We start from the raw sequence: 21,425 nt of genomic DNA, 5'->3' as shown, positions 1-21,425 counted from the left end.
CATGTAGGTGTCCCATTGGCCAAGTTCAGAATCAATGTGGAAGAGTCAGCACCAGAGCTCGGACACTGGGAAGTACGTCACATTGGGACCCTCAGTGCAGCACTCCATCCCTGCCAAGTCTTGGGCAACATGACTTGCTTTGTTGGCACAGATAAGAGACTTCTCTCTCAAAGGTGGGACAGATAGGCATCTGTCTTCCAATCCTGAAGAGCCATGAGAGTTCCCTTCCCCCCATGAAGAAAGACAAAAGCCAGTTACAACTTCTGACAGCTCTGGCGCCTCCAACACAGTCTCCTCCGTTTCCTTCCTCGCCAAGTCCCTTCCTCCTTTTCCACATGCCAGCTCTGCCCTGATCACCCCTTCCCCTCTCAGGAAAACCAATCTGAGCCAAGTTTCACAATTGAGCATTGAAGTGTGTGCCTTAACATGGTCACTAGGTTGAGTTTTGATTTCTTAATCTATCATGTGTGGTCATGCAGCAATAAAGAGCCATTGACATATTTGCCCTTTTCTACAACTTACCGGGTTGCTTCTCTGCTAGGAACCAGAGTGGGCAACAAAATATGGTCCCTGCCCTCAAAGAACTCACAACCTAGGAGCAAACAAATGTAAATCGCTGGTTCCTCAACTATGGACTAGTGCTGTGGCTACTTTGAGGGAGCTGGCTGTGAAAAGCTCCAGAAACTGCTTTAGGTCTTGGCCAGTATCAACAGCTCTCATTTACTAGGTGCTCACTACAAGGCAGGCCCAGGGCTAGGTGCACAATCTCAGTTGATCTGCAAGGTGGCTTTCACAAAGTCAGGTGAAGTGACCTGGTCAGGCTTCACAACTAGTTAGTGGGAGCAAGTTTTCTCCAAGACTGAAAACACAACTTCCCTGCTTCCCAGAACTCTTGGCTCTCCTAATTTATATCAATTAAATTAAATCCAAGGCTCACTGAGGTGTTTAGGAATCAATCCCCGTCTCCAGCCACCTAGGTCTTCTTCCCCTGTGTTCCCAGGAAAGGGTGGTACCGCCCTTATCACATGACACTAGGTTTAGGTTCTAGAATCTTTTGGCATAGTGTAGATTTCCCAAAGATCAGGTGTCTTCCAAGGTAGGGAACAAGGAAGCTGGCAAAATTGTTCAAGGTTTTCCTTGACGAGCTATGGTTTTGGTTTTGCTTTGTTGTTGTTTTTGAGACACAGTTTCACTCTGTTGCCCAGTCTAGAGTGCCATTGTGTCAGCCTAGCTCACAACAATCTCAAACTTCTGGGCTCAAGCTATCCTCCCACCTCAGCCTCCCTGAGTGCTAGGATTATAGGTAAGAGCCATCTCACCCAGCCCTTGGGAGTTAGGGTTTTCAATGAGGATCCAGAGATCCTGGAATCTACTTCCTAGAGGACATCAATGGGTGATAGTAGAGTGATCAGCATCAGAGCAATGGGAAGCCCTTGGGGTCTGACTCTATCCTCTCAAGGTGATTTAGTGAATCACTGAGGAGAGACATACCAAGCAGAACATATGTGACTGTTCAGTTTATAACAACAAAATATGGGGCAGCGCCTGTGGCTCAGTGAGTAGGGTGCCGGCCCCATATACCAAGGGTGGTGGGTTCAAACCCGGCCCCGGCCAAACTGCAACAAAAAATAGCTGGGTGTTGTGGCGGGCGTCTGTAGTCCCAGCTACTGGGAGGCTGAGGCAAGTGAATCGCCTAAGCCCAAGAGCTGGAGGTTGCTGTGAGCTGTGACACCATACCACTCTACAGAGGCAATGGAGTGAAACTGTCTTGAAAAAAATAAAACAACAAAATATGAAACCAAGTCAATTAGGAAACAAACCAAAGACACTGTACTGACAGCACAAATCAAATGTGAGTCCTGATGCAGGATGCTACAGAGAAGCACAGATAGTGTTGTGCAGCCACAAACAATCTTTTCCACTTCTATTTCCTTGCTTGAGTATACTTCTTGATGGAGAGGAAAAGAAAAGGAAGGAGAGGAAGCTAAAGATCCCAGAGAGGCCCCTTTCCTGGAGCAGACAATGAGACTAGGCAAAATGCCTGGGGGCCCAGTTACTATCATTGTTAACAAACCACCCCAGGGGGATGGCGCCTGTGGCTCAGTGGGTAGGCGCTGGCCCCATATACCGAAGGTGGCGGGTTCAAACCCAGCCCGGGCCAAACTGCAACAAAAAATAGCCGGGGGTTGTGGCAGGTACCTGTAGTCCCAGCTATTCAGGAGGCTGAGACAAGAGGATTGCCTAAGCCCAAGAGTTGGAGGTTGCTGTGAGCTGTGATGCCACCTCACTCTAACGAGGGTGACAAAGTGAGACTCCGTCTCAAAAGAAAAGAAAAAAAAAAACATCCCAAAGGGACACATCACTGTTCTATGATCCTGTAGGTTAGGAGTTTAGACAGGCACAGCAGAGAAGAGCCGTCTCCAAAATGAAGCTGCCACCAACATCATTTGCCCAGCAACAAGTCTTTGGAAAAAGGAAAATAAGTTCCTCAGGAACACACTGGGAACATTTGGGCTAGCTCCCAAGAAAGTCCCTCAAAGCAGAGGAAGGAGCCTAACATTGACTTTGCTGGATCTCATTAATATCTTAATGAAGTTATTTGTTCACCAATACTTACTAAGCACTTGCTTTTGCTATGTGCTTAAGAAGGTACTGCGCCTTAAAATAACAACTCTAAGGAGCTTAAAAAATTGCATTTTGCAGCTTGGCGCCTGTGGCTCAAGTGGCTAAGGCACCAGCCACATACTCCTGAGCTGGTAGGTTCAAATCCAGCCCTGGCCCACCAAACAACAATGACGGCTGCAACCAAAAAATAGCCGGGCGTTGTGGCGGGCGCCTGTAGTCCCAGCTACTTGGGAGGTGGAGGCAGGAGAATCGCTTGAGTCCAGGAGTTGGAGGTTGCTATGAGCTATGATGCCACGGCCCTTTACCCAGGGTGACAGTTTGAGGCTGTATCTCAAAAAAAGAAAAACATTGCATTTTGCAATCCACCTAGACCAGACGTTGATGTTAGAAGTCCCAGTACCACCCAAGTCACAGCACCCAGAGCCATCACAGACAGAAACCTCTACCATGAATTCTACCCATGCCTCCCAGAAACTTCTAGGTTTTCTGTGTTGCTAATAACTTCATATACTACAGCCCTTGATAATAGGGTCTTCCTAAAGACAAGTGTTCCTTCAGCCTGGTCCTAAGGACCAAGGCCCAATCACTCCCATTTGGTTAAGCATCTGATGGTGGAGACAGGCCTGGCTCCTTCTGCAGCACATTATTCTGCACCCGCCTCTCTAGTTCTCTCACCATCTCCCAGGTGAGAGAGGACCTAGCTGTACTTGGAAAATACTCAGAGCAACTAGAGAAAAAAAAAAAGCAAAAACAAAGTCAATAACCAAGAAAACATAAAGTAGTGGCCAAGAAGGGCAGAAATGTGGGGGTGGAAGGTGACAAAATCTCATGGTCAGGGACACAGAGGGGTAAACAGTGGGAAGGGTGAGAAGAGAGACAGAGTAGTGAGGAGGATAAACTGACATACCACCCTCACCCCCAAGGACCCACAACCAAAACAGAAGGCTCCTGACACAAGATCTTTATTATAACAGCACTCAGTGTGCCCAGCCCACCTCCCGCCGTAGTCCCTGGATGGAAGACTGGTCTTCCCTGGTAGGTTAAGTTTTGTTGGATAAGTGTGTGAGGAAGTGGCTCCTCTCTTGGTCCAGGAAGAGCCCCCTCCTTCTAGTGATGCCTTTCAGAGGCCAGGTGATACACAGAGGCCCTGCCTCTCTGGGGATGCCCAGGCTCACACAGTCCACTTAAGACATCTGCAGAGAGGAAGCCCAAGATGAGGAGAGAGGCCTGGGGGAGGCTGGCAGGGAGAGAAGTGGGTATGGACCAAGTGAGGTCCCATGCTCACCTGGTCTCCTGGTGGGTTCCCAGGCAGCGTACAGTACAATACCGGGCACCACAGCTGACGCAGGTATACGGGGAGGGGAAGCCACAGACAGCACAGAAGGGGCGCTGGGGCCGTGATGGGGGCCCCGCGCAGGCTGTCAGGTAGTTGGGGCCCTCGGCCACACTTAAGTTCTGCAGACAGGAGGCAGACTCTATGACTCCTCTGCTCACCCATGCAGCAAACACGCAACAAGAACCAGGCTCTCCACAGGCCTGACCCTTCCCTGGAGATCCTCCCAAGCTAGCTCCCATCTCACCTGCTCCTCCAACAAGGCCTGAAAGTTTTTTCGGAAGCGAAGTTTAAAATGATCACCTCGAGTTTTCTTCTTTTTCTTTCCTAGGGGTCAAGGGTAATTAGTTGCTTAACACTTGCCAAGGAAGACTCCACCTTTCTGTGCCTGGTCACTGCCAGTGCCCACATGCTCTCCTGCGCTCTAAGTCTGCCCTGCTCCACCAGCCTCTGCCCTCACCAGACTTCTCCAATCCTAACCAACTATCATCTCCACACCCCACACCTCAGGCTTCACATCAGATATTGTCTTCTCCATCTTCTCCAGTCTACACACACAGGAAGAACCTGAGGCCACTGCTCACAGCTCACAATAGATGACAGAGGCAGAAAGGACTCCTGGGTCCTTCTATAACCCTGACCCAGGCAAACTCGTCCCCCTTCATTCAGCTTCGTCTTGCCAGGCCCAACCACCCTTTGTCTTCCACCTGCCTCACCAGTGTCTGCATCATCATCAAACTGAGGCAGCCTCTTGCCAAGCTGGGGGAGTCCAGCATGGGGGTCATCCTGAAAGTTGTCATTCTCCAAGGCCTCGAGCTGCCTGTTGATGCGACGCTGCCGGGCTGCCCGGTCCAGTACCCGCCGCTGCCCAGGGTCCTGAGAGCGGACTAGATGGGGGGAGGCAGAGTTATGTGAGAATGGAGAAGAAAGAAGCTGGCAGCCTCAGCTCTGGTGGTGTGTGGAAGATGCCTGCTCTCGTCCCAGTCACCAAGCCCTCCGCCCCCCATGTCTTTCCCCAGAAGGCCAGCCCTCTGCCTTTGCTTCCTTCCCAGCTGGCTGACACCCTTTTAGTCTCTCATGGCTGTTGTCTAGCTCTTTGGCCTGGCCCTTCCTTCCAGTCCACACCTAGCCAGTGAGACTCCTCCTGGAGACATCTCGCTGTCAGCAGGAATCACATGACTGTGCCTACTTTAGAGGCCACTGCAGTCAGGGCTTCTAGGCTCTACTGGGACTTTAATGCATGAGACCATCCTACTCAGAAATCTCATTTCCTACCTCAAAAGAGTCTGGGTCCACCTACACGTAGACACTCTCACCTTTTGGCTCACCTGAAAACAGGATTCCAAGTAGATGCACCCCTCCCCCAGTCCCACCACTAAATCCAAACCTCCAGCTCCAGCTCAAGTCCCTCTCCTCCCTCTGGCATGTTCAATTCCTCCTCAGCTGGCACTTTCCCTTTAACAGAAAAGCCTGCTGAGGCTTTGTGTTTTCCCACCTCATGGCTACTCTGCTTTGAGCGGCCACATTTGATGTGTCTTCACCTTCCATTTGCTCCTCCACCCCATCAATCTGACTCCACCTGACCAGCCAATGGGGACTACCCACACTTAGGGCTCTAGTGACCTTGTAGGGCTAACTGGAATATGCATTTCTAGGCTTCTCCTCTCTCTGCAGTTCAGGGATGTCCAACCTGTGGCCCATGGGCTGCATGCAGATTATTTAAGGAATGTTTTGCTTATCTGTAGTGTTAGATATTGGGAAAGTATACACGGACCTTTTCTTTGGCTCATCATCTACGTTAGTGTTTTTATGTTAAACATGGGGTCCAAAACAACTTTTCTTCTGATGTATAACAGAAAAGAAAAAAGGTTGGACATCCCTGCACCCTACAACTATGCTACTTTTCTTAAGTTAAAAGAGCTCCTTGGGTGGCGCCTGTGGCTCAGTGAGTAGGGTGCTGGCCCCATATACCAAGGGTGGCAGGTTTGAAACCAGCCCCAGCCAAACTGCAACAACAAAAAAAATAAAACAAAAAAATAAAATTAAATTTGAAAAAAGAAAGAAAGAAAGAGCTCCTTCGGGGGCCAGTTGCAGTGGCTCATACCTGTAATCCTAGGCTCCTAGACTCACACCTGTCTTCCACCTGCCTCAACAATGTCTGCATATCATCAAACTCTGGGAGGCCAAGGCAGGTGGATTGTCTGAGCTCATGAGTTCAAGACCAGCCTGAACCAGAGCAAGACCCCATCTCTAAAAATAGCTGGGCATTGTGGCAGGCACCCGTAATCCCATAATCCCAGCTACTTGGGAGGCTGAGGGAAGAAAAACACTTAAGCCAGAGAGTTTGAGGTTGCTGTGAGCTATGACACCAGGGCACTCTACTGGGGGAGGGGGGGTGACAAAGTGAGACTGTCTCAAAAAAAAGAACAGAAAGAAAGAGCTCCTTTGTTTGCTTGCTCAACAAGACTCTAGTCCTTGGCTCGGTGCCTGTGGCTCAGGTAGCTAAGGCGCCAGCCATATACACCTGAGCTGGCGGGTTCGAATACAGCCCAGGTCCGTCAAACAACAATGATGGCTACAACCAAAAAATAGCAGGGTGTTGTGGCGGGTGCCTGTAGTCCCAGCTACTTGGGAGGCAGAGGCAGGAGAATCACTTGAGCCCAGGAGTTGGAGTTTGCTGTGAGCTGTGATGCCACAGCACTCTACCCAGGGCAACAGCTTGAGGCTCTGTCTCAAAAAAAAAAAGACTATAGTCCTCTTCCTCCAGGTTTGGCAATGTTTTCCAGTGGGGCTGCTCTCTGTCTCTACAAAAGTGGCTCTCCAGGGCAGCACCTGTGGCTCAACAGAGTAGGGCACTGGCCCCATATGCCAGAGGTGGCGGGTTCAAATCCAGCCCCGGCCAAAAACTGCAAAAAAAAAAGTGGCTGTCCCTCTTCCCTCGCTCAGTATACACACACTTCCTGGGATTTCTTTCTTTCTTTCTTTTTTTTTTTGTAGAGACAGAGTCTCACTTTATGGCCCTCGGTAGAGTGCCATGACATCACACGTCCCACAGCAACCTCCACCTCTTGGGCTTAGGCAATACTCTTGCCTCAGCCTCCCAAGCAGCTGGGACTACCGGCACCCGCCACAATGCCTGGCTATTTTTTTGTTGCAGTTTGGCGGGTTCAAACCGGTACCTACAACTATGCTGCTTTTCTTAAGTTGAAAGAGCTCCTTGGGTGGCGCCTGTGGCTCAGTGGTACCCTAGGTATATGGGGCCAGTGCCCTACTCACTGAGCCACAGGTGCCACCTACTTCCTGGGATTTCTAACACAAACACAGGGCTATGACTATTACCCACAAGCAAATGACTCCAAAAATGATTCTTTCAACTTAGAACCCTCTCTTCAGCTCGTGAACTAGCTGCAGGATACCATGTGCTGGCCTCATTCATGCTGCAGCTCAAAATTTATCTTATTTTATTTATTATTTATTTTATTATTATTATTTTTTTTTTTTTTTTTGAGACAGAGTCTCACTTTGTTATCCTGGGTAGAGTGCCCCAGAGTCACAGGTCACAGCAAACTCATACTTTCCAGCTCAAGCTATTCTCTTGTCTCGGCCTTCCAAGTAGCTGGGACTACAGGTGCCCAACACAACACCCAGCCATTTTAGGGACAGGGTCTTGCTCTGGCTCAGGCTGGTCTCCAATTCCTGAGCTCAGGCAATCCACCCACCTGGGCCTCCCAGAGTGCTAGGATTACAGGTGTGAGCCACCATGCCCAGCCTTGCAGCTCAAAATTTAAAATCTCCCCATCCAGACTCTGCTTCTCCTGCAGATTCTAAGTTAATGGAACCATCTGTGGAGACACCCAGACCAGAAACTTAGGAATTATTTTGTTTGTTTGTCTATTTATTTATTTTTTTAGAAACAGAGTCTCACTTTGTCGCCCTCAGTAGAGTGCCGCGGTGTCACAGCTCACAGCAACCTCCAACTCCTGGTCTTAAACGATTCTCTTGCATCAGCCTCCCAAGTAGCTGGGACTACAGGGGCCTGCCACAACACCATTTTTTTGTTGCTGTTTGGCCGGGGCTGGATTTAAACCTGCCACCCTTGGTATATGGGGCCAGGTTTGAACACACTACCCTTGGTATATGGGGCCAGTGCCCTATCCACTGAGCCATAGGCGACACCCTGTTTGTTTATGTTTTAATTTTTCCCCCCAGTGGAAACTTTTTTTTTTTTTTTGAGACAGAGCCTCAAGCTATTGCCCTGTGTAGAATGCTGTGGCATCACAGCTCACAGCAACCTCTGAGTCCTGGGTTCAAGTAATTCTCCTGCCTCAGCCTCCCAAGTAGCTAGGACTACAGGCATCCGCCACAATGCCTGGCTATTTTTTGGTTGCAGCATGATTGTTGTTTGGCGGGCCTGGGCTGGATTTGAACCCTCCATCTCAGGTGTATGTGGCTGGCGCCTTAGCTGCTTAAGCCACAGGCGCCAAGCTCCCAGTGGAAACTCTTTAAACTTTATTTTATTTTGTCTCTCTTTTTTTTTTGAGACAAAGCCTCAAGCTGTCACCCTGGGTAGAGTGCTGTGGCATTACAGCTCATAGCAATCTCCAACTCCTGGGCTCAAGCGATTCTCCCACCTCAGCCTCCCAAGTAGCTGGGATTACAGGCACCGGCCACAACGCCTGGATATTTTTTTTTTTTTTTGGTTGCAGCCATCATTGTTTGGCAGGCCCAGGCTGGATTCGAACCCGCCAGCTCAGGTGTATATGGCTGGCACCTTAGACGCTTGAGCCACAGGTGCCAAGCCTTTATTTTCTTTTTTCTTAATTAAATCATAGCTGTGTACATTAATGCAATCGTAGGGTACGATGTGCTGGTTTTATATACAATTTGAAATATTTTCATCAAATAGGTTAACATAGACTTCACCGCATTTCTTAGTTATTGTGTTAAGACATTTGTATTCTACATTTAGTAAATTTCACATGTACCCTTGTAAGATGCACCTATTTGTTTATTTTTTGAGATAAAGAGTCTCAAGCCGTCACCCTGGGTACAGTGCCACGGTGTCATAGCTCACAGCAACCTCCAACTGTTGGGCTCAAGCGATCCTCTTGCCTCAGTTTTTCTAATTTTAGTAGAAAACAGGGTCTTGCTTTTGCTCAGGCTGATCTCTAACTTGTGAGCTCAAGCAATCCACCTGCCATGGTCTCCAGAGTGCTAGGATTGCAGGCATGAGCCCTGCACCTAGACTTTGTATTTTAGAGTCCCATGACACATCAGCACTCACAGCAACCTCAAACACTTGGGCTCAAGAGATCCTCTTGGCTCAGCCACCTGAGAGCTGGGGCTTAGGCGTCCACTACAACGTCCAGCTATTTTTAGCAATAGAGTCTTACTCCTGCTCAGGCTCTCCAGAGCTCAGGCAATCCACTCAGCTCAGCCTCCCAGGCAGGGATCCTCAAACTGCAGCCCGCGGGCCACATAAGGCAGTGTGATTGTATTTGCTCCCGTTTTGTACTTTTACTTCAAAATAAGATATGTGCAGTGTGCATAGGAATTTGTTCATAGTTTTTTTTTTAAACTATAGTCCGGCCCTCCAACGGTCTGAAGGATAGTGAATTGGCCCCCTGTTTAAAAAGTTTGAGGACGCCTGGATTACAGGCATGAGCCACCACGCTTGGCCCTAGGAATTATTTTAAACCTTCTTCCTCAGTACCATATTTTATATATTTATTTATTTATTGAGATAGAGTCTCAAGCTGTTGCTCTAGCTCAGTGGTTCTCAACCTTCCTAATGCCGCGGTCCTTTAATATAGTTCCTGTGGGTCGCGACCCACAGGTTGAGAACCGCTGCTCTAGGTAGAGTGCCATGATGTCACTAGTTTCTGTTCATTAGGTTCTTTTTTTTTTTTGGCCGGGGCTGGGTTTGAACCCTCCACCTCCGGCATATGGGACTGGAGCCCTACTCCTTGAGCCACAGGCACCGCCATTAGGTTCTGATAATTCTACACAAAATATTTCTTTACTCATTCAATGAATATTTGAGTGCCTATGAACCACAATAATAGCAACAGTATCAACAGCAAAAACTTATACCAAATACTTACTATTAGCCAGGTACTAAGTGCTCTACATAAATTCAACCATTTAACCCTCACAACAATCCTATGAGATAGGTATCTTTATGCCCAGTTAAGAAATAATCCAAAGTTCACACTGCTCATAAGTGGCACAGCTCAAATCCAGAACTGACCAGCATCAAAACATATAATCTTGATAACCATATTATACAGTGTCTCTCTTTCATGTTCCAGGCAGTGCCCTAGGTTCCGGGAAGGCAAGAGCATACTGTCTAGTAACACAAATGACTCAACAAACAAGCATGGTACACACAGTATACACTAGGAGAGGGAAGTGCAAAGTACTTACTACAGAACACAAGACAGAAACACCTAACTTGGCCTTGGAGTAGGTAGTCAGGCAAGACTTCCAAGAAGAAGGTAAGTCTAGGCTAAGCTCTAACTGATGAATAGCCTGGTTAAGCCCTAACTGATGAATAGCCTGGTTGAGGAAGAAAGCGGGGGTGTTTCAGTCCTTTGTGCCAACATGAGAGAAGGCCTGAATGGGAGACTGTGGTAACTTCAAAACAGTGAGTTCAGTATGGCTGGTGTATAAAGTGAGGGTAGAGAGGAGTGTCTTAAGTGCCTAAAGGAATTTGAACTAGGGATTTAGATGAGCGTGATGGAGATCCAGTGAGGGGTTTGTTTTTTGGTGTTTTTTTTTTTTTTTTTTTTGAGACAGAGTCTCCCTATGTCGCCCTCAGTGAGTGCTGTGGCATCACAGCTCACAGCAACCTCTAAGTCTTGGGCTTAAGCGATTCTCTTGCTTCAGCCTCCCAAGTACAGTAAAGGATTTTTCAAAAAAGAGTGACATTACTGGATTTACTCAAAGTCAAGCTGGCAGTGTTCCAACCCTCATCTCTTTTTATCTGGACTACTTAATAACTTCTAAACTGGCCTTCCAGCCTCTAGACTTGTGCTATACAATAAATTAACCGCTAACCACATGTGGTTATTTAAATGTAGGCTAATTAAGATTCAATAAAGTGTGCTTCCTCATGCCTATAATCCCAGCACTGTAAGAGGCAGAGGTGGGAGGATTGCTTGAAGCCAGAAGTTCCAGACCATCTTGGGCAAAATAGCAAGATCCTGTCTCTTGACAAAAAAATTAAGTATATAAATGAAAAGCTCTCCAGACTATTCTCATATACAACCAAGGCTGAAAACTGTAGTCCTAATTTATCCAAAGTGAGCCAAATTCCACCATTATTCTTCTGGCAGAGGCTGCTCTTCACCCCAATTTAAAACTCCTCAGTTGCACTAGCCACATTTCAAGCGCTCAACAACTACATGTGGCTAATATCCCATTACTGAGCAGCACACATTAAGATCATTTCCATCATCCAGAAAGTCCTACTGGCCAGCATAGTTCTAGTCCCTCCAATCTGTCCTCTGCACTAAAGTCAGAACTGCCATAGTGAAACAAATTTATTTTGGTCACTCCTTTGCCTTAGAAGCCTTTGACGGTTCTTCAGTTACCCTCCATAAAACTCTTCGGCAGTATACATAATGCCTTTCAAAATGTAATCTTTTCTCAGTCCTCTGGCCTTTCTTGTTTCTCCACAAGCTTCTGACTGTGAATTGGCTTCCTAAGCGACTTGCTTTTTCCTTTTTGCCTTTGCACCTGCGGTTCCGCTGCTGAAGAGTAGTTGCTGCACACATACACCAAGCGAAATTGTAACTCAACTTTCAGACTCAATTAATGCGGGTTTTGTTTTTTTCCTTCCTGAGCCTTGCCGGTCCCCTCATTCCCAGAAGCTAGGCTGGGTACCAATCCTCCCTGCGCCCAGGTGATGTGCCGCCTCCCTATGCCACAGGGTATATCACTCCAAAATGCAGTGGCAGGTCAGCGAGATTGTCTCCTCCCCGACCCCGCCCCAGCCCCAGTCTCAGCCCCAGCCGAAAAAGTCAGTTTTCAGATAACCGGGATCTTTCTCTTCTTCATCCCGTGGCCCGGGAGCAGACGTTTGGAGGCTGCCCCAATGCCAGAACCCTAGGGTTGGGTTAGGGATTTGAGACGAATAAGTAGGAAGGAGATTCTGAGCCTGGCTTAGACCTGGGAGGAGGACCGAAGCAAACCACAGGGGTTTCACATACCCGAAGTTTTCTTCTCCACCATTTGGACAACACAGCTGCCGGAAATGGCTATTGCGCAAGCGTACTAAAACCAAAGGCTTCGACGAGGCACCCCGACTTCCGGTGGCATGTACTTCTGCTCACGCGCAGAACGACAACGACTCCCGCCCACCCCTTGCTTGGACACCTTGGGCGCTGTTCCCTTGGAGATAAGAACGCTTTCCGCCATGTTTTATAGGGGCAAAACTGCTTCCGGCCTCAGTGAGGTTGTGTAAATTTTGTGAGCGTGGAGAAACGAATCACTTTAAAGAAGTGGTGCCGAAGGTCTAGCGAAAAACGTTATTTTCCTTTGATCCTTCCGTAGATGACATCATCACAAAGGCAGCTCCTGGAACTTCTCCTGGGGCAGTAGAACTGGTGGGCCGGACAGTTAAAGAAAGTGGCAGGATTCAGTGGGCAATACGAGAGGTCCCTGGTGACCCTGTACAGAAAACTCAACCCCCAGCTCCCCAGGCCGCAGCGTCTGTGGCCTTTTGACGCCCCTGCTCTGCACGCCCCCGGCTCCTCGCTCTCTCCGTCTTCCTCCCGGCTGTGCCCGGCCGGGCTGTGGCAAGGACCCGCCTCCGCGTGCCTCCAGATCCTCCTCAAGCGGGTCACTTCCCTTCTGCGTGTTTCAGTTTCCACATGTGTCAGGTGGGCAGACGGCCCGGCTGGCTCGGACCTAAGTCCCGGTCTCCCACGAGCCGGCCTGAGCCCGCGCCCTCCTCCGCCCCAAGCCGGGCGCCCGGGACAATCCTCTCCTTGTCCGTAGCGCCAGCATCTGAGTTTTCTGTAGCCTCCGGATACGCCTTTTTTCCAGGGCGGAGCTTCGGCCCTGTTCCTCCTTGCAGCGGGCCGCACAGCAGCCGGGGTTCCCCTTCCCCAGAGCCCCTGTCCGGAGTTGGGCTGTAGGCCCACAGCCGAGCCCCTTGCGAACCTGTGTGCGGTTCCGGCCCGCTACCCGCCATGGCCCAGTCGGGCCCGGGTCCCCGCCTCCTGCTGCTGCTGCTGCTACTGCTTCTACCGTCGCCGTCTCCTGCCGCCTCAGCCTCCGACCGGCCCCGAAGGAGCAACCCGGTCAACCCAGGTGAAAACCCGGGAGGGGCGGACGGGCTGAGTGGGTGCCGGACTGACGTGTCTGTCAACTTGGCTCGGGAGGTGGTCGGGGGCTCCAAGGGGTGTCCAGCCTCTGTCTTGGCCCCCGTGCTCCTTGGGACTGAATCTCGCGGCCTCTCTCCTACTCCCCACCTGAACTGGGACTTCCAGCCTCCCCATGAGAACTGACCCCGGATTCCCGCGTGTCACTTCCCACTTCGCTCTCACTGGAGTTCAAGTGACCCTGGGTGTGGAAACGTTTAAGAGGGAATAAGAAAGAAGAGAATGAGTTAAGAGAATCGCTTAAGCCCAAGAGTTTGAGGTTGCCGTGAGCTGTGATGCCACCGCACTCTACCCAGGGTGACAGCTTGAGACTCTGTCTCAAAAAAAAAAGAGAGAGAGAAAGAAAGAATAGAAAAGCCAGGGCAGTAGAGTCAGAGGGAGGTGGAGGGGGCCTACGGAGAGTGAGCCACTTTGAGCGCGAAGTTGAGGGTGGGGTGGGTCCCAAGCGCCAATTCCCTGCTGGTGACAGAGAAGCTGCTGGTGATCACTGTGGCCACAGCTGAGACGGAAGGATACCGGCGTTTCCTGCAGTCGGCTGAGTTCTTCAACTACAGTGTGCGGGTGAGGAGGGGGAAAGCCCTCAGGGACCCTGGGAATGTGGTCCCAGCAGGTGGGGTGGGTTGATGGCTGGGTCCCCCACCCCCGTTAGCCTAGTTAGGAGCCAGTCTCCCCACCATCATTCCAATATTAGCTCGCTGAGCTCTTCCTAGTCACAGAGGGTTTTTCCCACAGACCCTGGGCCTGGGAGAGGAGTGGCGAGGGGGTGATGTGGCCCGAACTGTTGGTGGAGGACAGAAAGTCAGGTGGCTAAAGAGAGAAATGGAGAAATATGCAGACCAGGAGGATATGGTCGTCATGTTTGTGGACAGGTAAAGGGGCTGGGACTGGGGAGAAAGGAGAGGGGACATGAGGAAGGGTAAGGAGGATAATGATACTGAGGTTCCTAGTGGCCTCTTGCTCATTCTCTCCTTCTGTGCCCAGCTACGATGTGATTCTGGCTGGCAGCCCCTCAGAGCTGCTGAAGAAGTTTGTCCAGAGTGGCAGCCGCCTGCTCTTCTCTGCAGAGGGCTTCTGCTGGCCCCAGTGGGGGCTAGCGGAACAGTACCCTGAGGTGGGCACTGGGAAGCGCTTCCTCAACTCTGGTGGTGAGTGGCAGAGTACCCAGGTAGAGAGGCCTGGAATGGTGGGGCATGGAGTGTTCCACATACCTGAGATCTGAAGAGGGCATGAGACAGGGCTGCAGGACCCCGGGAGTCTTGGAGTCAACACCTCTCCTTCCTACCAGGATTCATTGGCTTTGCCCCCACCATCCACCACATTGTCCGCCAATGGAAGTACAAGGATGACGATGACGACCAACTGTTCTACACGCGACTCTACCTGGACCCAGGACTGAGGGTGGGGAAGAGCAGAGGAGTGGCAGTACCCTGGAGCTCTGTGGGAGTGGGAGCCTCAGGCTGGATGGGAGAGGAGGGGTAAAGATGTAAACAGAAAAGAGTGAGAGAGGATATCCTCCCACCTCCCTTCAATGAACTGTCCATCTCATCCCACCCAATGCAGGAGAAACTCAGCCTTAATCTGGATCATAAATCCCGGATTTTTCAGAACCTCAATGGGGCTTTAGGTGAGGAAGAAGGCCATGAGAGGTAGAAGACAACAGGGTCGGGAACCGGGAAGGGCCCTTGGGGGGACTGGGCTGGCTATAGGTCACCTTTATGTTAATGTCATCAAACACCCAACAGCTGTGTACGTGAGTTGCGCTGTCCTAATAATACCAACAACCATACCAGCCAAAGCATATTCAGCACCAGCTGAGCACATGCTGGCAAGGGCACCAGGCTAGGGGCTTTCCTTCTGTGACTGAGTTTAACACAGCAACAGTCCCTGTTGTCCACCTGGTACAGAGGAGGAAACTGACTCCCTGAGGGGATAGCGACTTGCCCCACGTCACAGGTAGTAGGTCACAGCTTCACCCTGTAGTAGGTGAAGCAGGGCTTCTGCTATTATGGAACCCAAGTCTAGGATAACACAGGCGTTCCTTTATCCCTTAGAGAAATTGAGACCCATATTTAGAACTTGTTGCTTGACAGCTCCCAGAGAAAGGGAGTCTAAAGCCTGGCCTTTCTTCCCCAGATGAAATAGTTTTAAAGTTTGATCGGAATCATGTGCGAATCCGGAACGTGGCCTACGATACACTCCCCATTGTGGTCCATGGAAACGGTCCCACTAAGGTGCCCCCAGTGGCCCCTTCCTTTGCCCTGCCCCAACCATTAGATACCTGTAACCCTTCTGAGAAGTCAGCCCTCCTCAGCCCCCACAGCAGAGGAAATGGGAGAGGCTCCCCCTCCCCCTGCTGCCCTGTCCCCCCACCTGTCCTCTGACCCCTCACCTCTACCCCAGACTTTTCTAACTCAGCCATGCACATCTCTCCCTGACAGCTCCAGCTGAATTACCTGGGAAACTATGTCCCCAATGGCTGGAGTCCTGAGGGAGGCTGTGGGTTCTGCAGCCGTGAGCGGAGGACACTCCCGGGGGGGCAGGTGAGGGGTGTGCTAGTGTGGGGCATGAGGGCACTGGAGGTGGGATATAGGCAGAGCACACTGGGCAGGGGTGGGAGGCACAGGGCAGGCCCAGGCCCTCCTCTAAGCCATATCCTGTTGTCTTCCAGCCTCCCCCCCGGGTGCTTTTGGCTGTGTTCGTGGAACAACCTACACCGTTCTTGCCCCGCTTCCTGCAGCGGCTGCTGCTTCTGGACTATCCACCTGACAGGGTTACCCTTTTCCTACATAACAATGTGAGACACCTGGCAGCACCTCCCTGTTGACCCTTCTGGGGGACCCTTCCCCTATCCCCACCCCAAACTCCTTTTTTCCACCTTTGGCCTCCTCCTCAGATGCCATCTTTCTTGTCCAATCCTCCTCCCCACCCCATCTCCAGGAGGTGTTCCATGAGCCCCACATTGCAGACACTTGGCCACAGCTCCAGGATCACTTCTCAGCTGTGAAGCTGGTGGGGCCAGAGGAGGCCCTGAGTCCAGGCGAGGCCAGAGATATGGCCATGTGAGCAAGCACTGGGCAAGGAGGGAGTTTGCCAACTACTGCATGGCCCTTGCTTCATCTGTCACCCAGCCAGCTTGTCCTGGGCTTCTGTACTCGAACCTTTGCAGTCCCACTCAACTGTCCCCTCCCTTGCCGTCCACCAGCAGAGGACATGGGGGTGGGGGCGTTTCCCATTCTACAGCCCCTCCACCTGCCTGCTGCCCATGTCAGCTCTTTTGTCTGCGGGTCTGTCCCCTCTAGGGACAGTTGTCGGCAAGACCCCGAGTGTGAGTTCTACTTCAGCCTGGATGCTGACGCTATCCTCACTAACCGGCAGACCCTGCGCATTCTCATTGAGGAGAACAGGTCACTTGTCCCCCTCAACCAGAACACCCCAATAACTGAAGGAATGCTACTCCCCTCTGCCCAGCCCTCATGCCCACCTGTCCACAGGAAGGTGATAGCTCCCATGTTGTCACGCCATGGCAAGCTGTGGTCCAACTTCTGGGGTGCGCTGAGCGCAGATGAATACTATGCACGCTCCGAGGACTATGTGGAGCTGGTGCAGCGAAAGCGAGTGTGAGTCCTGCCTAGCCAGCCGCCCCCTGCCACCAACCTGGGGCCTGCTCAGACCCCAGCCCCTTACTCTCAGGGGCACATGTTGGTCACCAGTTGGATGCACCATGACTTGGTGTGGTTGTGACCAGCCATGCCTTATGGGATGGGAGGGGGGCCTTGAGGCTCAGGGACTGGGATGCCCCGAGGGATGAACTGTCTGGATGAACAGGGCAGAATTTAGGGGGGCCACCCATCTCACCAACCTGGTGTTGGTGCCTCCAGGGGTGTGTGGAATGTGCCCTACATATCCCAAGCATATGTGATCCGTGGGGAGACCCTGCGGAAGGAGCTGCCCCAGAAGGAGGTGTTCTCAGGTAGCGACACTGACCCAGACATGGCCTTCTGTAAGAGCCTGAGGGACAAGGTGAGTAACTGTCAGTTCTGGGGTGCAGTGCCTGGGGGCCGGGTGCTGAGAGGCAGCTGGGGGCAGCCCCCTGGCATCTCCTGCATCACCCCCCCTCCCACCTTCCCCCTCCAGGGCATCTTCCTCCACCTCAGCAACCAGCATGAATTCGGCCGGCTCCTGGCCACTTCCCGGTACGACACAGATCACCTGCACCCAGACCTCTGGCAGATCTTCGATAACCCCCTTGTAAGTGGGGCCCCTCACTCAAAGCATGCGCATTACCCGTGCTCCATTAAGGAAGATGCCAAGTGTAAGGACCTTATACTGCCTGGGGAGGGGGTGCTCCAGGGCTGAGGGAAGGGGGCACATGTCTGACATGCTTTGGCCCCCACAGGACTGGAAGGAGCAGTATATCCATGAGAACTACAGCCGGGCCCTGGAAGGGAAGGAGATTGTGGAGCAGGTGAGCCCACTCAGGCCCCTGCCTGCTCTGTGGTAAGGGCCTCTGCCTTCCCTGCCCCCACTGCCTGGATGAGTACTTTGCACAGTGAGCTCCCTAACTTAGGAGATGAAGGTAGAGACTGAACAGATAGGGCTCCAGCCCCCACCCCAGCATTAATCAGAGGGTCTCCTCTTGGTGTTATGAGTAAAATCACATCTTTAATGAGAGATGTATTGATGTAAAAGAAGTTTGCAAATGATTGTCCCAGCACCCAGGGCTCTGGGACCCTCCTGCCCCTGTGCCATGCCACCCTGGGCCTGACCCATCCCCCGCTGCTCTCATTGCACCTTCCCTCCTCATTCCTGCTCTGTCCTGCCTCTGTGTGCTCCTGTCCCCTTCCCCTATTTGGTGGTGTCACCCTAGCCCTTTTCTTCTCCTGCTTCTGTCTTCAGCCATGCCCAGACGTGTACTGGTTTCCACTGCTGTCGGACCAAATGTGTGATGAGCTGGTAGAGGAAATGGAGCACTATGGCCAGTGGTCAGGGGGCCGGCATGAGGTGAGGAACCAGGTGGGGAGGGAGCAGGCCCCGGGGGAGGATGGGGATGACCTAGGAGCATAAGAGGAGAGTGGGAGCAGAGAGGGGTCCCCAAAGGGGGGCTGCCCCTGGTGGTATGACTGCAGCCATTCATTCAAGAAGTACTTGAAAAACTGGGCCACTGCCCTAGACAGTGCAGTGTACTGATGACTTGTGCCAGATAGGCTGTGCCCTGCTATAAATAGCAGTGGCTGCCCAGCCACAGGGGTCCTTTGTCCAGACTTGGGAGGACTGGGGGCTTCACAGGCCAGATGACATCTCTTAGCCGAGACTCAAAGGGCCAATAGCAGTGAGTCAAACTGAGAAGTCATAAGAGAAGACTGTCCAGGTGGAGGGAGCACCAGTGTTAAGGCATTGGGATGAGAGAAGGAGGGAGTCTGGCATTGCCTGTGGGGGGCCATACCCGGAGGGTGTGGGATGGCTCAGGATTCTGTCACTGGTCACAGGATTCCAGGCTGGCTGGAGGCTATGAGAATGTTCCCACTGTGGACATCCACATGAAGCAAGTGGGCTATGAGGACCAGTGGCTGCAGCTGCTGCGGACGTACGTGGGGCCCATGACCGAGCACCTGTTCCCAGGCTACCATACCAAGGTGGGCCACCATTGCCTCCTCTGCCTGCCCCACCCAGTCCTGGGCTGGGGTCTCCACATGGAGCTCTTTCAGTCCTTAAGGTGTTTGGGGCTCCATTGGATCTCCATGGCTTTTGGACCCCAGACATGAGACACTGCAGAGGGCAGCCCAGGGAGGGAAGCAGGTAGGCTGAGACCCAGTTAGCCAGTTCCTTCCATGCAAGGGCCTGTTCCCTAGACAGGGGCTGCCATCTCCCCAGAAGACCCCCTGGACCTCATGGCCATCTCTGAAGCCTCTTTTCTCATGGTCCCCAGACACGGGCTGTGATGAACTTTGTGGTCCGCTACCGGCCAGATGAGCAGCCCGCTCTGCGGCCTCACCATGACTCCTCTACCTTCACACTCAATGTTGCCCTCAACCACAAGGGCCTGGACTATGAGGTGGGTCAGCCTCTCCATGCACATGCTTATCCTCAGGACCTGACATCCCCCTTAGACCCCCTGAATGCACCCCTCAGCTGCCTCCTTGCCTGTACCCAGGTCTTTTCCCATTTCCCAGTTATTTGGCGAGTGTCATCTCCTGAATCCCTTCTCTGGGTTTCCCTTATCTGCAGATACCCTGGCCCTACCTGCCCTTCTCTATCTCTCCAGGCCTGATTACCCCACCCCTCCTAGCTGCTCACTCTCCAGCCCCATGTCTACTCACTCCATTTGTCCCTTCCTTTTCCCAGGGAGGTGGTTGCCGCTTCCTGCGCTATGACTGCATAGTCTCTTCCCCAAGGAAGGGCTGGGGGCTCCTGCACCCTGGCCGCCTCACCCACTACCATGAGGGGCTGCCCACAACCCGTGGTACTCGCTACATCATGGTGTCCTTTGTTGACCCCTGACACTCAACCACTGCCAAATCTTCTCTGCCATTGTGCCTTCTTGTGGGGGGGCTGGCCCCAGTCCTTGGAGAGGGGGTCTGCCCATCTCACTTCCTGAGTATTATGTTCTCTTTGCCTGGGACTGAATCTGTCACCTTAGTACCCAGCACTCTCAGGAAGCTCTTGGAGCCCCCACCCCTTCCCTCAGCCCCCATGAGTTCAGGGGGACAGGGCTTCTGGGCAGTTCCCTGTGTGATAAATTATTAAGGTTCCTCAGTTTCCCCTCCCAATAAAGGAGGATTTTTAACTCTTGAGTCCACTTGGCATCTTTCTTCTACCTCTGACCCATCGCCCGTCCTGTCACCCAGAGTAAGGAAGAGATCCTGAAAGGGGAAGAGAATAAGAAAAGGAAGAAGCAGGGTGTTAGACATGTGTGGGAACCTGGAAGCTTCCTTCCCCTTTATTTCCTGAGCTGGGAAGATGGTCATGAGAAGGCCCAGACCTTCCCAGGCAGGGCTCAGATGAAAGCTCACCCCATCCCCAGCCAGAAGGCTTCTCACAGGTCCTCTCATCCTTTGATAGTGAAGGGCGGCATAGCCCTGGGCTGGGGTCTGGGACAGGCTAGAGGAAGGAAGTCCCACAGAAGGATGTTTTCTAATGAGGAGGGGCTATCTAGGAATAGATCTGCCAGTGAAGCAAGCTCAAGAAGGGATCCGGGGTCGGGGGTGTCCCCAGGAAGCTTCCCAGAGGAGGGGAATGAGAAGAAAGAGACACGCCTCTTGGAAGCAGGTCTGGCTTCTAGCCTCTGGGGAACCAGCAAGCACTTGCCCAAGACCTCGAGGTGCCCTGGAGGCAGCAAGTCATATGCTTTGGCTTAGTGTCCCCCAGCCTTGCACTGAACTCTGTATTTATCTCAACTGTGCCCTTTCAAAACACTTTTAAAAAATCAAACAAGTGTGTTTACCTAGCTTGTGTTTTTCACCTCAGCATCTCTCCACCCACTACTAGAATCCCCTTCTGCCTTCCTGCTGCCTGGCCTCCAGGCAGACCTCCTCTAGGAAGCCTTCTTTCTGGGGTATGTGTCCAGGGAGCTGGTTACCAGATGGGCTGCCTTTCTGTGTGGCTGGAGCATCTTTTTCTCCCACCACCCTGGCCACATGCACTGTGGATGACAGTTGCTGAGCAGGGACAGGAGAAAATACCTCTTGCCAAAGCGTCCTCCCATAGCAGCCTAAGTTGCTCCTGCAGGCCCTGAACCTCAGAGGCGAGGCCTCAGTGACTGAGGGGTTTCAAGCTGTTCTTGCTTGTGTGGGGACCCTGTCCTTCATGGGCCATCTCTTGCAATCCCAAACCTCTATTTGTCTAGCCTCACACAGGCCTGACCTTCACAAAGTTCAAACACTTTCCCCCAAGCTCCTGACCCTGCTCCAGGTTTGAGTCTATGGGTCATAGCCCTGTGAGCTCAGGTCATGATTAACCCATCCTTCCCCAGCTCATGTGGCTCCAGTTCACAAGATGGCAAAAGAGGTAGAAAGCGGGGGGGACCAGGCCCAAGGGTTTGGGCCAGTGGGGTGGGCTTATGAGATGGGGTGGGCTCTGCG

At 51.9% G+C, this 21,425-nt stretch overlaps 2 protein-coding genes across 2 annotated transcripts; one reads left to right on the top strand and one right to left on the bottom strand.

Annotated features, from left to right (window-relative positions):
• Positions 1-3,571: 3,571 nt before the first annotated feature.
• ZNHIT1 (zinc finger HIT-type containing 1) lies at positions 3,572-12,342 on the bottom strand. Its single transcript, XM_053554654.1, has 5 exons — positions 12,172-12,342; positions 4,675-4,845; positions 4,206-4,285; positions 3,911-4,080; positions 3,572-3,818 (listed from the first exon to the last, which is right to left on the bottom strand). The coding sequence occupies exons 1-5, from the start codon at positions 12,191-12,193 to the stop codon at positions 3,797-3,799; spliced, it is 465 nt and encodes a 154-aa protein (XP_053410629.1). The 5' UTR covers positions 12,194-12,342; the 3' UTR covers positions 3,572-3,796.
• A 514-nt stretch (positions 12,343-12,856) lies between these two features.
• Positions 12,857-20,138, top strand: PLOD3 (procollagen-lysine,2-oxoglutarate 5-dioxygenase 3). Its single transcript, XM_053554653.1, has 19 exons — positions 12,857-13,276; positions 13,817-13,908; positions 14,080-14,216; positions 14,329-14,492; positions 14,633-14,745; positions 14,908-14,971; positions 15,481-15,578; positions 15,786-15,887; positions 16,016-16,141; positions 16,285-16,406; positions 16,647-16,751; positions 16,839-16,964; positions 17,226-17,367; positions 17,482-17,595; positions 17,744-17,812; positions 18,244-18,348; positions 18,834-18,980; positions 19,274-19,399; positions 19,690-20,138. The coding sequence occupies exons 1-19, from the start codon at positions 13,156-13,158 to the stop codon at positions 19,843-19,845; spliced, it is 2,229 nt and encodes a 742-aa protein (XP_053410628.1). The 5' UTR covers positions 12,857-13,155; the 3' UTR covers positions 19,846-20,138.
• The last annotated feature ends 1,287 nt before the right edge of the window (positions 20,139-21,425 follow it).

The sequence above is a fragment of the Nycticebus coucang genome, chromosome 12 (genome assembly GCF_027406575.1).
Source record: "Nycticebus coucang isolate mNycCou1 chromosome 12, mNycCou1.pri, whole genome shotgun sequence".
NCBI lineage: Eukaryota > Metazoa > Chordata > Mammalia > Primates > Lorisidae > Nycticebus > Nycticebus coucang.
The sequence above is the reverse complement of the archived record's forward strand: the minus strand, read 5'-3'. Positions and strand labels throughout refer to the sequence as shown.